This window comes from Pipistrellus kuhlii, unplaced genomic scaffold (genome assembly GCF_014108245.1).
Source record: "Pipistrellus kuhlii isolate mPipKuh1 unplaced genomic scaffold, mPipKuh1.p scaffold_m20_p_88, whole genome shotgun sequence".
In the NCBI taxonomy this organism is placed as follows: domain Eukaryota; kingdom Metazoa; phylum Chordata; class Mammalia; order Chiroptera; family Vespertilionidae; genus Pipistrellus; species Pipistrellus kuhlii.
In genome coordinates this window covers 679136-692133 of record NW_023425593.1, presented here as the reverse complement: position 1 = coordinate 692133, position 12998 = coordinate 679136, and the positions used below count along the sequence as shown (strand labels likewise).

Here is a 12998-nt window from a genome sequence, read left to right as displayed (position 1 = left end):
TTGTGTCAGTGACACGTGTGATATGTCAGTCTGACCTGTGTGTGATATGTGTCAGTGTGATGTGTATGTGTGACGTGTGTCAGTGTGACACGTGTGTGATATGTCAGTGTGACGTGTGATAGTGTGACATGTGTTGGGTGTCAGTGACACGTGATATGCGTGTCAGTGTGACGTGTGTGATATGTGTCAGTGTGATGTGTGTGATGTGTCAGTGTGACTTGTGTGTGATGTGTGTGTCAGTGTGACACGTGTGTTGTGTCAGTGACACGTGATATGTGTCAGTGTGACATGTGCTATGTGTGTCAGTGTGACGTGTGTGACGTGTGTGACATGTGTCAGTGTGACGTGTGTGTCAGTGTGACAAGTTAGTGTGACACGTGTGTTGTCAGTGACACGTGTGATATGCGTGTCAGTGTGATGTCAGTGTGATGTGTGTGATATGTGTCAGTGTGATGTGTGTGTGATATGTGTATCAGTGTGACGTGTGATATGTGTCAGTGTGATACGTGTTGTGTCAGTGACACGATATGCGTGTCAGTGTGACGTGTGATATGTCAATGTGATGTGTGTGATGTCAGTGTGATGCGTGTGTTATATGTGTGTCAGTGTGATGTGTGTGTGATGTGTCAGTGTGATGTGTGTGATATGTGTATCACTGTGACGTGTGATATGTCAGTGTGATATGTGTCAGTGTGATGAGTGTGTGATGTGTCAGTGTGATGTGTGTCAGTGTGATGTGTGTGATATGTGTGCCAGTGTGACGTGTGTGTGTGTGATGTGTGTGTGTGTGTGTGTGACATGTGTGTGTGCCCACACAGATGCCTGACCGCCGCTGGGAAGACCAAAACCACTGGGACGCTGAGGCCAATGAACGAGCAATAACCACACAGCGTGGGCATTTGCAGCTCAGAACTTTTAATCCGTACAGACTCCCGCGGCTCTAGCTCCTTTACAGTGCGGTTTGGCTGGAAGCCTCGTACGGTTCAGACCTCGCGCACAGCGCCAGGCCAAGTGCAGTCACAGACCCCAACATGGCGGCCAGACACTCGCTGCCGCCCGGCCCAGCGCGGCTGGCTCCCCCCCTGCCTCCCTGACTCCCCCGCATCACACGCTCCAGGCCGCAGCCTCTGCCCCTCCCTCCTTTGGAATCTGGGTTGAGTGGGGTCCTGGAAGCTGGGGGGTGGGGGGAGCACCATGGGTTTGGGAAGATGACCGCGTCCATGCAGAGCAGCTGGCTCTGGAGTGTGGGAGGAGACGTGTGGAGCCTCACACCACTGTTGGCAAAAACAGTTGCTCCTACTCACAACCTCAGCACGTGGCACCACACCAGGGCCAGCCGACGGCGCTGTCCTGCCTGAAGCAGTGGCCGCCAGCTGGCTGCCGAGGGTCTTGCCATGCTGGGAGGCGAGGAGGGCCCAGGGAAGAGCCAACCACGCTCCCTGTGCCTCCACGTGTCGGCCCATCATCTGGCATCAGCTCGTCTCGGCAGGCAAGGCGCTTCTCACCAGCAGCCATGGCTCCCCCCGCCCCCCAGGCCTGCCGAGGTCTCCGGTCACACAGAAAGCAGTGCCCATGCCCTTGAGCTGTCCCACAGAACACCGGCCGGAGCCGGCAGGCCCCAGCCACAGGGGCAGCAGTGAGGTAACAGGCTGGGCAGGGGCGGAGGGGAGCGTGCTACATCCGTGCAAGTGCCTGCTCCCTCCAGGAGAGCGGGGGGGGGGGGGGGGGAGTAAATGGCCTTCCAGAGAGACGCCCTGGGCCAGGCGCATCTTCTGGAATGGGGCGTGGGGCCAGCCTGTGGCAGGCTGGGAATGAGGTCAAAGACGTCTCATGGTGGATGGCATGATGGTCCCACAGGCCGGGGGCAGGGGTGGGGAGGAGCGCTGGGGAGAGAGGTGCTCAGGTCCTGAGCCGCACGGGCAGGGAGGGCGAGGGTGAGGGGAGCGGGAGCCAGACCACAGCCCTGCCGCCTGGGGGACCAGAGGCCATTTCTGCGGGGAGGGGGGCGGGAGGAGGAGGACGGGCATGCCGAGACCACACACGTCCAGACTCTTCCCCTCGTCTTTCTCCGAGATTTCAGCCTGGGATGCTGCCAGCGACTGCAGACCTGGTCTAAGCTTGGCCGGGACTGGAGAGACCCGCTTCTGGCAGAGCACTGCTCCAGGCCCCTCGCGCCCCCCGCGCCCCCTCTGCTGGCTCCCAGTGCCCCGTGCCAGGACCAAGCAGCCCATGGGCCTCGGGAAGTGCAGGAACCAGAATGCTTCTCTCCGCTGCAGCTCTGCGGAGGCGAGGAAGGCGGCCGACAAAGGAGGCACCACCACTTCGGTGACACAGCCCGCGGCAGCCTCTGCGCTCTGCCTCTTCCTGCTCCCCGCCCCCGAGTCTCCCTGACCCTCCTCGCTCACCAGAGAGGAAGCGCAGCCAGCCTGCATTTCCCAGGACGCAGACTCTGCCCTGCCGCTCACCTGCACCAGGGACCCCTGCCCAAAGGACCCTCCGAGTCCCAGAACGCCAGCCTCCCACGGCCCTGCAGAGGCCAAGGCGGGCCCTCAGCGGCAGTCCAGGCCGCCCCGGCCTGCTGCAGACGAGGACGCGGAAGCTCCGAGAGGCGACAGAGCAGCTTGTCCGAGAGCCGAGCCAGGACCCAGGCCGGCCTCCCGGCTCCCAGCTCAGTGCCTTCGGAGAGCCTGCGCTGCCGTCTCGCCAGTGGGCGCGGAGGGCAGCCTTCCCCAGGCGCAGGCGGGAAAGGCCAAGCGCTGCAGACAGGACGGGCTTCTCCCCGGCCATCGGGCGTCCCTCCACGTCAGCTGAGTGAGGTGCAGACTCTGCCAACGTCACAAAACCTCCGACGATGACGCGCCTCGGAGGGTCGCCATGTGGACTGAGCAGGCGGGAGAGAGGATGTGGGAGGAGCTGGCTCCGCACGCAGCCCTTCAGGTTCCCAGCGGCTGCAGGCCGCGGTGCTGGAGCCGCTCCTTTCTCACCCAGATGCCCGCCCGGTGGCGCTCTCTCTTCCCTGGTGACCGGACGAGACTGGGCAGTCGTTGGCTTCCTCGTGGTTTAAAATCAGGACGTCGTCAGCACAGAGAGCACCCACGAGCTCGGTGACGCGTATGCACTGCCTGCTGGTCCCAATCCCAGCAAGCCTCCCTCCGCCACCGCCCTGCCCTGGGACGGGCTGAGAGGTCAGAGCGCACAGCGCTGGGAGCCAGGCCCTGCCAGCACCGGCCCGGCCGACCCCCCCGTGTCCCCACAACGGCCCCAGGAACCCTCACAACGGCCCCAGGAACCCTCACAACGGCCCCAGGAACCCTCACAACGGCCCCAGGAACCCTCACAATGGCACGGTTCAAAGACAACCGAACGTGTGTGAACAAACCAGAGATGTACCAGCTTCGCTTCTAAGAGTCAGAGGTGACCGGCCTCCGGCCAGTCCTAGGGCAGGTCCCAGCAGTCCACTGCTCAGGCCTCCACTGACACCCAAGGGAGGCGGGTCCCACGCCGCCTTCTCCAGCTCCTCGGGGTGCGGGGGGGGGGGGGGGGGCAGGGGGGAGGGGGTGTGTGACCTGGCACGCACAGCTCCGTCTTCTCATCCTGCCGTGCATGACGAGGCTACGGTCTCAGGCCGAAACGCCAACAGCCTCTCGTTGTCAGGAGGGGTGCTCAGGCCGTTGTGGGGAGGGACATGGCTGCCTCCTGGGCAGACGGGGAGTCTTCCTTTCTCGGCCCTGCAGCGGGGCGCCTCGCAGAGGCCCTGGTGAGCCCTCCTTGCCTCCTTGGAAGGCGGGCCCCTTGTTGGGTGGAGCAGCAGTTAGTGCATGAAGGCCACAGGCGGGCCCAGGAGGGTCCCACAGTCAGACAGGTGCGAGGTCCTGGCAGCCGACCGGAAAGGCCCGGAGCACGGACGGTCCTGGCCCCTGGCCTCCTCTCCGCTCCGGCGACAGCAGCCCTCTGGGCAGTCACCGGGAAGGAGGACGGGCCTGCGGGGCGGCCGTGGGCAGAGCGAGAGTCCACGGGGCCTTCCCATGCCCAGATGCACGTGCCTCTGGCAGACCCAGCCCTCCCAGGGCGGCTGTTCCCGCGCGAGGCTCCTGGGTGCTGTCTCCCTGAGTGAGCAGGTGTCCTGGCAGCCGATGACGTCGGCTCTGTGCTCCCGTCGCTGGCATCCTCGGGGAGGCCTGCAGCCGGCACTGCCTGCATGCGTCCCTCACACCCCGAGGCCCGACAACATCCAGCCTCTCCGGACAGAGCACGGACAGCGCGAAGGGAAGGACCAGCGCCACAGACCGGCCCTGCTGGAGCCACGAACGCAGACCTCACAGGATCGGACTCTCCGCCCGGCCAGGGGCGATGTGCGGGCAGAGGAAAAGGAGGGTTTAGGCACTGAACAGGGACGCTCGGCCCAGGCCCAGCCTGGGAGGAGCCGGAGGAGGGCAGGCGGGGCAGGGCGTTCCCAGCCCTTGTCGGGCGCACACCTGCGCCTGGAGGAGTGCGGGTGGAGGAGGAGCATCCTTCGAACACGGCAGAGCAGAGCCGCAGGCTGCCCGGCAGCCGCTCCGCCGGCCTGCAGTCCTCACGGGGCGCACGGAGCTTGGGTGGCGCTGCCGTCCGATGCTTCCTCGGTCCCCAGAGAGCGCTGGAGGACGCGCGAGGCGGGAATAAGAGCCCCTTGTACGGTGGAGACACGTCAGGGGGTGAGGGGATGAAGCACCGTAAGCCACGCCCCTGGGCTCCTCCTCACGGGCTTCACTTTGGCTCAAGCTTCCCTCCTCGGAGCCCCACGGCCGGCGAGGGCACGCCGAGGGCACGGCGGCTGGAGGACGAGGACGGAGCGTCGGGGTGAGGCGGTCCCTGCCCCTCGGCCCCCGCCGGCCACACAGGAGCCGGGCCGGCTGCTCCCTGGTACGTAGACGGAGTCTCTTTAAAATCTGTATATAATATATATTTATACTCTGTATGTATATATGTATATATGTATATATTTATAGGTCTATGTACACGTATTGCACACGCCTCCGGCAGCCCTGCTCCTGCCTGTCAGTGGTAGCGGCTCCTCTTCTCTTCGCTCTCAGGGGGGTAGTCTCGGGACCGGATGCCGTTCTGGAGGTTGATGAGGGAGTCCTTCATCTGCAAGACAGCGGCCCCAGCCGGGGTGCCCTCAGCGGGTGTGTCCTCAGCGGGGTGTGCCCTCAGCAGGGTGCCCTGCAGCGCCCACCACGCCCGCCTACCACGGGGACCCTGCCCCGCCCGGGAGCGACAGGGAGCTGGGCTCCTAAGGCAGGGGCAGCCTCAGGCAGGCAGGGCGCAGCTGATCAGCAGCGGGACCGGCACGGGGACCGCCATGCACCCTCCTTCACCCGTGTCTTCGTGACGTGAGGTCTGCGTCACTGAGTTCTAAGAACTCGATCAAAGCATTCAAGTGCCCTCAGGAGCCCCTGAGCCGCACTTCTGTGGCCGCTGACTCCTCCCACCGGCCCTGACTGTGCGTCCCCACTGTCCCCACCGGCCCTGACTGTGCGTCCCCACTGGCCCTGACTGTGCATCCCACCGGCCCTGACTGTGCGTCCCCACTGTCCCCACCGGCCCTGACCATGTGTCCCACTGGCCCTGACCGTGCGTCCCCACTGTCCCCACCGGCCCTGACTGTGCGTCCCACCGGCCCTGACTGTGCGTCCCACCAGCCCTGACCGTGCGTCCCCACTGTCCCCACTGGCCCTGACGGTGTGTCCCACCGGCCCTGACTGTGCGTCCCCACTGTCCCCACCGGCCCTGACCGTGCGTCCCCACTGTCCCCACCGGCCCTGACCGTGCGTCCCACCAGCCCTGACTGTGCGTCCCACCGGCCCTGACTGTGCGTCCCCACTGTCCCCACCGGCCCTGACCGTGCGTCCCACCAGCCCTGACTGTGCGTCCCCACTGTCCCCACCGGCCCTGACTGTGCGTCCCCACTGTCCCCACCGGCCCTGACCGTGCGTCCCCACTGTCCCCACCGGCCCTGACCGTGCGTCCCACCAGCCCTGACTGTGCGTCCCACCGGCCCTGACTGTGCGTCCCCACTGTCCCCACCGGCCCTGACCGTGCGTCCCACCAGCCCTGACTGTGCGTCCCCACTGTCCCCACCGGCCCTGACTGTGCGTCCCACCGGCCCTGACTGTGCGTCCCACCGGCCCTGACTGTGCGTCCCCACTGTCCCCACCGGCCCTGACTGTGCGTCCCACCGGCCCTGACTGTGCGTCCCACCGGCCCTGACTGTGCGTCCCCACTGTCCCCACCGGCCCTGACTGTGCGTCCCACCGGCCCTGACTGTGCGTCCCACTGGCCCTGACTGTGCATCCCCACTGTCCCCACCGGCCCTGACCGTGCGTCCCCACTGTCCCCACCGGCCCTGACCGTGCGTCCCACCAGCCCTGACTGTGCGTCCCCACTGTCCCCACCGGCCCTGACTGTGCGTCCCACCGGCCCTGACTGTGCGTCCCACCGGCCCTGACTGTGCGTCCCCACTGTCCCCACCGGCCCTGACTGTGCGTCCCACTGGCCCTGACTGTGCATCCCCACTGTCCCCACCGGCCACGACTGTGCGTCCCACCGGCCCTGACTGTGCGTCCCACCGGCCCTGACTGTGCGTCCCACCGGCCCTGACTGTGCGTCCCCACTGTCCCCACCGGCCCTGACTGTGCGTCCCACCGGCCCTGACTGTGCGTCCCACCGGCCCTGACTGTGCGTCCCCACTGTCCCCACCGGCCCTGACTGTGCATCCCCACTGTCCCCACCGGCCCTGACTGTGTGTCCCCACTGTCCCCACCGGCCCTGACTGTGCGTCCCACCGGCCCTGACTGTGCGTCCCCACTGTCCCCACCGGCCCTGACTGTGCATCCCCACTGTCCCCACCGGCCCTGACTGTGTGTCCCCACTGTCCCCACCGGCCCTGACTGTGCATCCCCACTGTCCCCACCGGCCCTGACTGTGCGTCCCACCGGCCCTGACTGTGCGTCCCCACTGTCCCCACCGGCCCTGACTGTGTGTCCCACCGGCCCTGACTGTGCGTCCCACTGGCCCTGACTGTGTGTCCCACCGGCCCTGACTGTGCGTCCCACCGGCCCTGACTGTGCGTCCCCACTGTCCCCACCGGCCCTGACTGTGCGTCCCACCGGCCCTGACTGTGCATCCCCACTGTCCCCACCGGCCCTGACTGTGCGTCCCACCAGCCCTGACTGTGCGTCCCACCGGCCCTGACTGTGCGTCCCACCGGCCCTGACTGTGCGTCCCACCGGCCCTGACCTTGGTCCCCGCTCGCCCTGACCGTGCTCACGCAGGGATGGCTCAGCGGTGGGACAAAGACGGCCCGAGAGAGGAAGGACGGGAGGATGAGCCGGGCGGCGGCGGGGGGTGTCTCCGGAGATGGGGGCTCACCTGGTCCAGGAGCAGCACGGAGGCCTTGACGATCTCCCTCCAGCGCTGGAGCTCCGTGTCGTGGTACTTTTGCTGGGACTCTAAGAGCTGGGCCCACTCTGACTGGGACTGGGGTAACCTGTGGGGCGGAAGAGGGGGTCCCCCAGCAGCTGGAGTTACGCTCAGTGGACTGTCCTGCGCTCCCAGGCCCCTAAAGGACAAGGAGTCACATCAGAGCGCCCTGGCCCGCACCCCGAACCAGAGCAGACGCTATGGGCGCCCCGGGCCCCGGGCAGGGCGGCTCCCCAGGGACGGGGCAGGGCGGGCGGCGAGGGGAGTTACCTTTCCTGGAGCCGTAGGCCCTGCCAGGCAGTGAGGGTCTGGGTGGTGTACTCCAGCGTCCAGAGCTTGTAGAAAAGCATCACGTTAAGGAGGACCAGCAGCACCAGGCTAGGGCAGAGACGGGGAGCCATGAGCGGTAACCTGAGGGAGACGCCCCCCGAGAGCGGGGACCCACCCAGGGGCTGCGGTCCCTGGCCAGTGGGCCCCCTGAAACCCTGCAGCGGGTGAGCGAGCAGCAGGGGGGTGCCGCGGGGTCAGGGGTGGGGGGTGTTCTCATCTGGAAAGGTGTGGGTGAGGGCACTGGGAGGAGAGGGGGTCAGGTGGAGAGGAGAGAGGTGAGGGGGTGCAGGAAGCCGCCAGAGCCAGTACCTGAAGCGGATCCTAATGGGAGCAGGGAGGGAAGTGGGGAGCAGGCGGCTAAGAGACCTGTGTGGGAGGAGAGACTGCGCTTACGCGGAGGCAGGGGGCCTGCGGGAGGAGCCGGGAGCGAGGCCGCCGAGCCCCGGAGGACGGTGCGGGGAGCCCCTGCACGCAGCCTTAGTTTCCAGGGCGATAAGGGGGCTGAGACCCCTTCAGCAGCCACGTCAGCACCAGTAGGCGAAGGCGAGCCGTAGGAGGAATTTGGGGGAAGCCTGGCTCTGCCCCGGGGCCTCCTGACGCTGGCAGAACTGGCCTGAGGGCAGTCTGCCCCTTGCATCTGTCACAGGCCCGAGGGGCCCCCAGGGCCTTCTGGGGTCCCCGGAGGGTGAGTGCCAGGCTGCAAGCAGAGGGGTGGCGGGACGGCCCTGGAGCCGGAGGGCCAGCGGGGAGGGCAGCACCGGGAGTAAACTCCTCCTGGGCCTCAGGGCTGCCTGGAGGCCTCCTGAGCCAGCTCCCGCCCGGACAAGGAGACGCAGACTCAGGCGCAGAGCGGCTGCACTCCCTGGCTCGCCCCTCCACAGGCCAGCGCTGACCAGGCCTGCCCGCCGCTCAGAGCCAGCTCGCTCTGCGGGACAAGGATGCCTGGGCTGGCCGCTGTGTGGACCAGAGGGCGGCCGGAGCGGCCTGCACACCGCCCCCTCAGGCGGCGTCTCCGCTGGAGGAGGAGGTGGGCGGGCGGCGGGAAGACACAGGAACAGACGGACCAGACCACAAGAAAGCAAGCCTGTGCCGTGCCTTCGACCTCACGAACTACAGGAGTGTGTACGCGTGTGCACGTGTGTGTACATGTGTGCACGTGTGTGCGTGTCAGTGGCTGCACTTCTCACTTGTGCTTCCCACTGGCACCTGCCAATCCGAGGCTCTCGGTGGAGTTCTCAGGATCCCAGCCCCTCAGACCCGGTTCCTGCCGCATGCCAGCGGCGGCCTGCACCCCGTCCGGCGGAGCTGCACCGGCTGGCAGCTGCCCGGGGCTGTGCTCAGTGAGGCTCAGAGTGCTCTCAGCAGACAGGGAGGCGGACGGGCAGGCGTGCGGGCCACCTGGCTATTTCAGTCCATCCACAGCACGCTGCCTGCAGATCCCGGTGCTGCCCACGGAGGCCACGCCGGCTCCGCCCACGGAGGCCACGCTGGCGCCGCCCACGGAGGCCGATGGCTGTGCAGTGGCAAAGCCCGGAGCCCCCGACACCAGCCACACAGTCTGTGGGGCGAGTGGGCCGTCTCCTCTCACACAGCTTCCTGTCCCCGTGCAGACCGAGGTCACCCAGAACCGCCCTGCGGCTGCTTTCCATCTACAAACCCAGTGTCGGAGCCTCGGTCCCCAGGGCAGCGCGGGTAGCTGTAGAGTGTTGATGCTGAGTCCATCTTACTGGCTTTCCGCTGCCTTAGTATTTACTGTGGTGAAACATCTTGGCCCCATTCTTAGGCCCCATCCAGAAGAATTCCCCGTCTACATTCTCTTTCTACTGCGTGTTCTTATGGGAAAAGTGCCGGCTATGAATGTTAGAATAGCTTCTTTAACTCAGACCCGTCTCGGCCCATGGCTCCTGGCCTGCTGGTCCCCGGTCTGTCCTCACCCCCTCTCTCTCTCCGGTGATCTCAGCCACCACACAGGGGCTCCGGGGCGTCCGGACGGACGACACCTCTCACCGGCTCCAGATTCCTGTTAGTGACACCCCATCCACAGACGGGGGAGCCACAGGCCTGCCCTCCCTCCTCCCCCCGGGACCCGCCCTCCTGCCACCCCCCTCCCAGCCTCTCGCCTCCAGCCTCTCCTCTGGTTCAGGCATCCCAGTGCCACCCGAGGGGCCAGCTTTTCCAAATGCCAATCCCACCCTTTCCTGGGCTTCTTCCTGCGTCTCCTGAGGGCGGGGCTGGGTCCTAGTGCCTGCTGAAGCGCTGGTGGAGCAGCGTCTGCTGCACCCCCTCCCCCACCTCACCGCACCCCACACCCTCACAGCACTGCCAGCAGGAAGGGCCGGCGCAGGCGCAGGCGGCTGCCAGGGAGGAGCTGTCTGCTCTCACCACCCGCCCGCCCACCCGCCCGGCTGCTCCTGCTCCGGCTGGTTCGGAGGCCTGGCCTTGGCATCCAATAGCATGCTTGCCCCCTCCGGCTTCCCTGCTGTCCGCTAACGGCCCCCAGCCCAGCGCCCTCTGGTGCCAACGACCAAGCCACCATCTCAGGGCATATGGCAGCTGGTACAGACTGCTCCCCTTCCTGGGCTGCCATTGGTGTTGCTCGGCCACCCCGCTGCCAGCGTGTGGGCCCCGGGCACGGTCTAACTCCCGGCACAGAGCAGACACCAGGTCTCTCCCAGCAGGGAGCGCTCCGAGCGCTCGGGGACGGTCCCTGTGAGTGTCGGCCAGGCTGTGGCAGCTGTGAGCTTCCTCTCTGCAGCACCCCTGAGACTGAGTCCCAGAGGCCCTGGTGCCTCCTGGAGGCCTGGCACAGAGTAACCCACGGAGAAGCAGCCAAGGCCAGAGATGACAGACAGAGACTGATCCGCAGAGGCGAGAGGACAGAACCTCAGGGCAGCAGGAGCACGGAGGCAGTGGGGCTGGGCGAGAGGAGGCATTGGGGCTGGAGGAGGGGGGCAGTGAGGCTGAGGGAGAGGGGACAGTGGGGCACGGAGAGAGGAGGCAGGGGGAGAGGAGGCTGTGGGCTGGGAGAGAGGGGGCAGTGAGGCTGAGGGAGAGGGGACAGTAGAGCAGGGGGGAGAGGGGGGAGAGGAAGAAGGGAAAGTGGGAGAGGGGATAGTGGGACTGGGAGAGAGGGGACAGTGGGGCACGAGAAGAGGGAAGGGGGAGAGGAGGGCTGTGGGGCTGGGAGAGAGGGGGCAGTAAGGCAGAGGGAGAGGGGACAGTAGAGCAGGGGGGAGACGGGGCAGTGGGAGAGGGGGCAGTGAGGCTGAGGGAGAGGGTACAGTAGAGGGGGCAGGGGGAGAGGGGCAGTAGGAGCAGAGGGGACAGGGAGGCAGGGGGAGAGGGGGCAGTGGGCAGGGGGAGAAGGAAGACAGGGAGCTGGGGGAGAGGGGCCGTGGGCAGGGGGAGAGAAGACAGTGGGGCAGGGGGGAGAGGGGGCAGTGGGCAGGGGGAGAGGAGACAGTGGGGCAGGGGGGAGAGGGGGCAGTGGGCAGGGGAGAGAACAGGCGAGCCAGTGGGGGGAGGGGACCAGAGGGGAGAGGAGCCTGTGGGGCAAGGGGAGAGGGGGCAGGAAAGGGGGCAGTGGGGCAAGGGGAGAGGAGACAGTGGGGCAGGGGGAGAAGAGGCTGTGGGGCAGGGGGAGAGGGGGCTGTGGGCAGGGGGAGAGGAGACAGTGGGGCAGGGGGAGAAGAGGCGGCCGTGGGGAGGGGACAGTGGAGCTGGGGGAGAGGGGGCAGTGGGCAGGGGGAGAGGGGGCAGGGGGAGAGGGGCCGTGGGCAGGGCCGGGCCTGGGATCCTTACACACAGCTGATAACCAGCAGCAGCTTGGACACGCTCTGCAGGTGGAAAGCGCTGGGCATATCCTCGGGGATGTGCCGTGTCTGCGTGGAACCTGCGGGAAGACAGAGGCCGTCACTGTCCCCACCGCTGAGCAGACACCGGCTGTGCCAGAACCCGGGGGTGACAGACCGGACCCCGTGTGCTGTCGTGGCAACAGCACTATCCTGTCCCCGGAGGGTCATGGCGGGCCAGGCACTGTGAGCATTCAAGTCACCGAGTAAAAGAGAAACTTCATCACGTGTGCCGTGAGGACACGCAGGGAGGACGGGGGACACGCAGGGAGGACGGGGACACGCAGGGGGACACGCAGGGGGACACGCAGGGAGGACGGGGACACGCAGGGAGGACGGGGGACACCCAGGGAGGACGGGGGACACGCAGGGAGGACAGCGGACACGCAGGGAGGACGGAGGACACGCAGGGAGGACGGGGACACGCAGGGAGGACGGGGGACACGCAGGGGGACACGCAGGGAGGACGGGGACACGCAGGGAGGACGGGGGACACCCAGGGAGAACGGGGGACACGCAGGGAGGACGGGGCACATGCAGGGAGGACGGGGGACACGCAGGGAGGACGGGGGACACCCAGGGAGGACGGGGGACACTCAGGGAGGACGGGGCACACGCAGGGAGGACAGGGCACACGCAGGGAGGACGGGGGACACGCAAGGAGGACGGGAGATACGCAGGGAGGACGGGGGACACGCAGGGAGGACGGGGCACACGCAGGGAGGACGGGGGACACGCAGGGAGGACGGGGGACACGCAGGGAGGACGAGGGACACGCAGGGAGGACGGGGACACGCAGGGAGGACGAGGGACACGCAGGGAGGATGGGGACACGCAGGGAGGACGGCAGACACGCAGGGAGGACGGCGGACACGCAGGGAGGACGGGGACACGCAGGGAGGACGGGGACACGCAGGGAGGACGGGGACACGCAGAGAGGACGGGGACACGCAGGGAGGACGGGGACACGCAGGGAGGACGGGGGACACGCAGGGAGGACGGGGACAGGCAGGGAGGATGGGGACACGCAGGGAGGACGGGGACACGCAGAGAGGACGGGGACACGCAGGGAGGACGGGGACACGCAGGGAGGACGGGGAGACGCAGGGAGGACGGGGACACGCAGGGAGGACGGGGACACGCAGGGAGGACGGGGACACGCAGAGAGGACGGGGACACGCAGGGAGGACGGGGGACACGCAGGGAGGACGGGGGACACGCAGGGAGGACGGGGGACACGCAGGGAGGACGGGGACACGCAGGGAGGACGGGGACACGCAGGGAGGACGGGGGACACGCAGGGAGGACGGGGACAGTAACACGGAGGGAGGGGGGACACGCAGGGGAGGGACGGGG

At 67.0% G+C, this 12998-nt stretch overlaps 1 protein-coding gene across 13 annotated transcripts in view; it reads right to left on the bottom strand.

Annotated features, from left to right (window-relative positions):
* Nucleotides 1-4940: 4940 nt before the first annotated feature.
* GRAMD1B (GRAM domain containing 1B) overlaps nt 4941-12998 on the bottom strand; it is a 172780-nt gene continuing 164722 nt past the window's right edge. For 10 of the 13 annotated variants that reach the window (XM_045577306.1, XM_036425994.2, XM_045577307.1 and 7 more), the window contains 4 exons: nt 11593-11683; nt 7732-7839; nt 7411-7600; nt 4941-5127 (listed from right to left, as the gene is read on the bottom strand). In XM_045577306.1, the coding sequence (XP_045433262.1) occupies nt 5038-5127; nt 7411-7600; nt 7732-7839; nt 11593-11683 (479 nt within the window). In that variant the 3' untranslated portion in view covers nt 4941-5037. The remainder of the gene's footprint in view (nt 5128-7410; nt 7601-7731; nt 7840-11592; nt 11684-12998) is intronic. The other 3 variants (XM_036425995.2, XM_036426006.2, XM_045577310.1) reach the window with 1 other exon arrangement.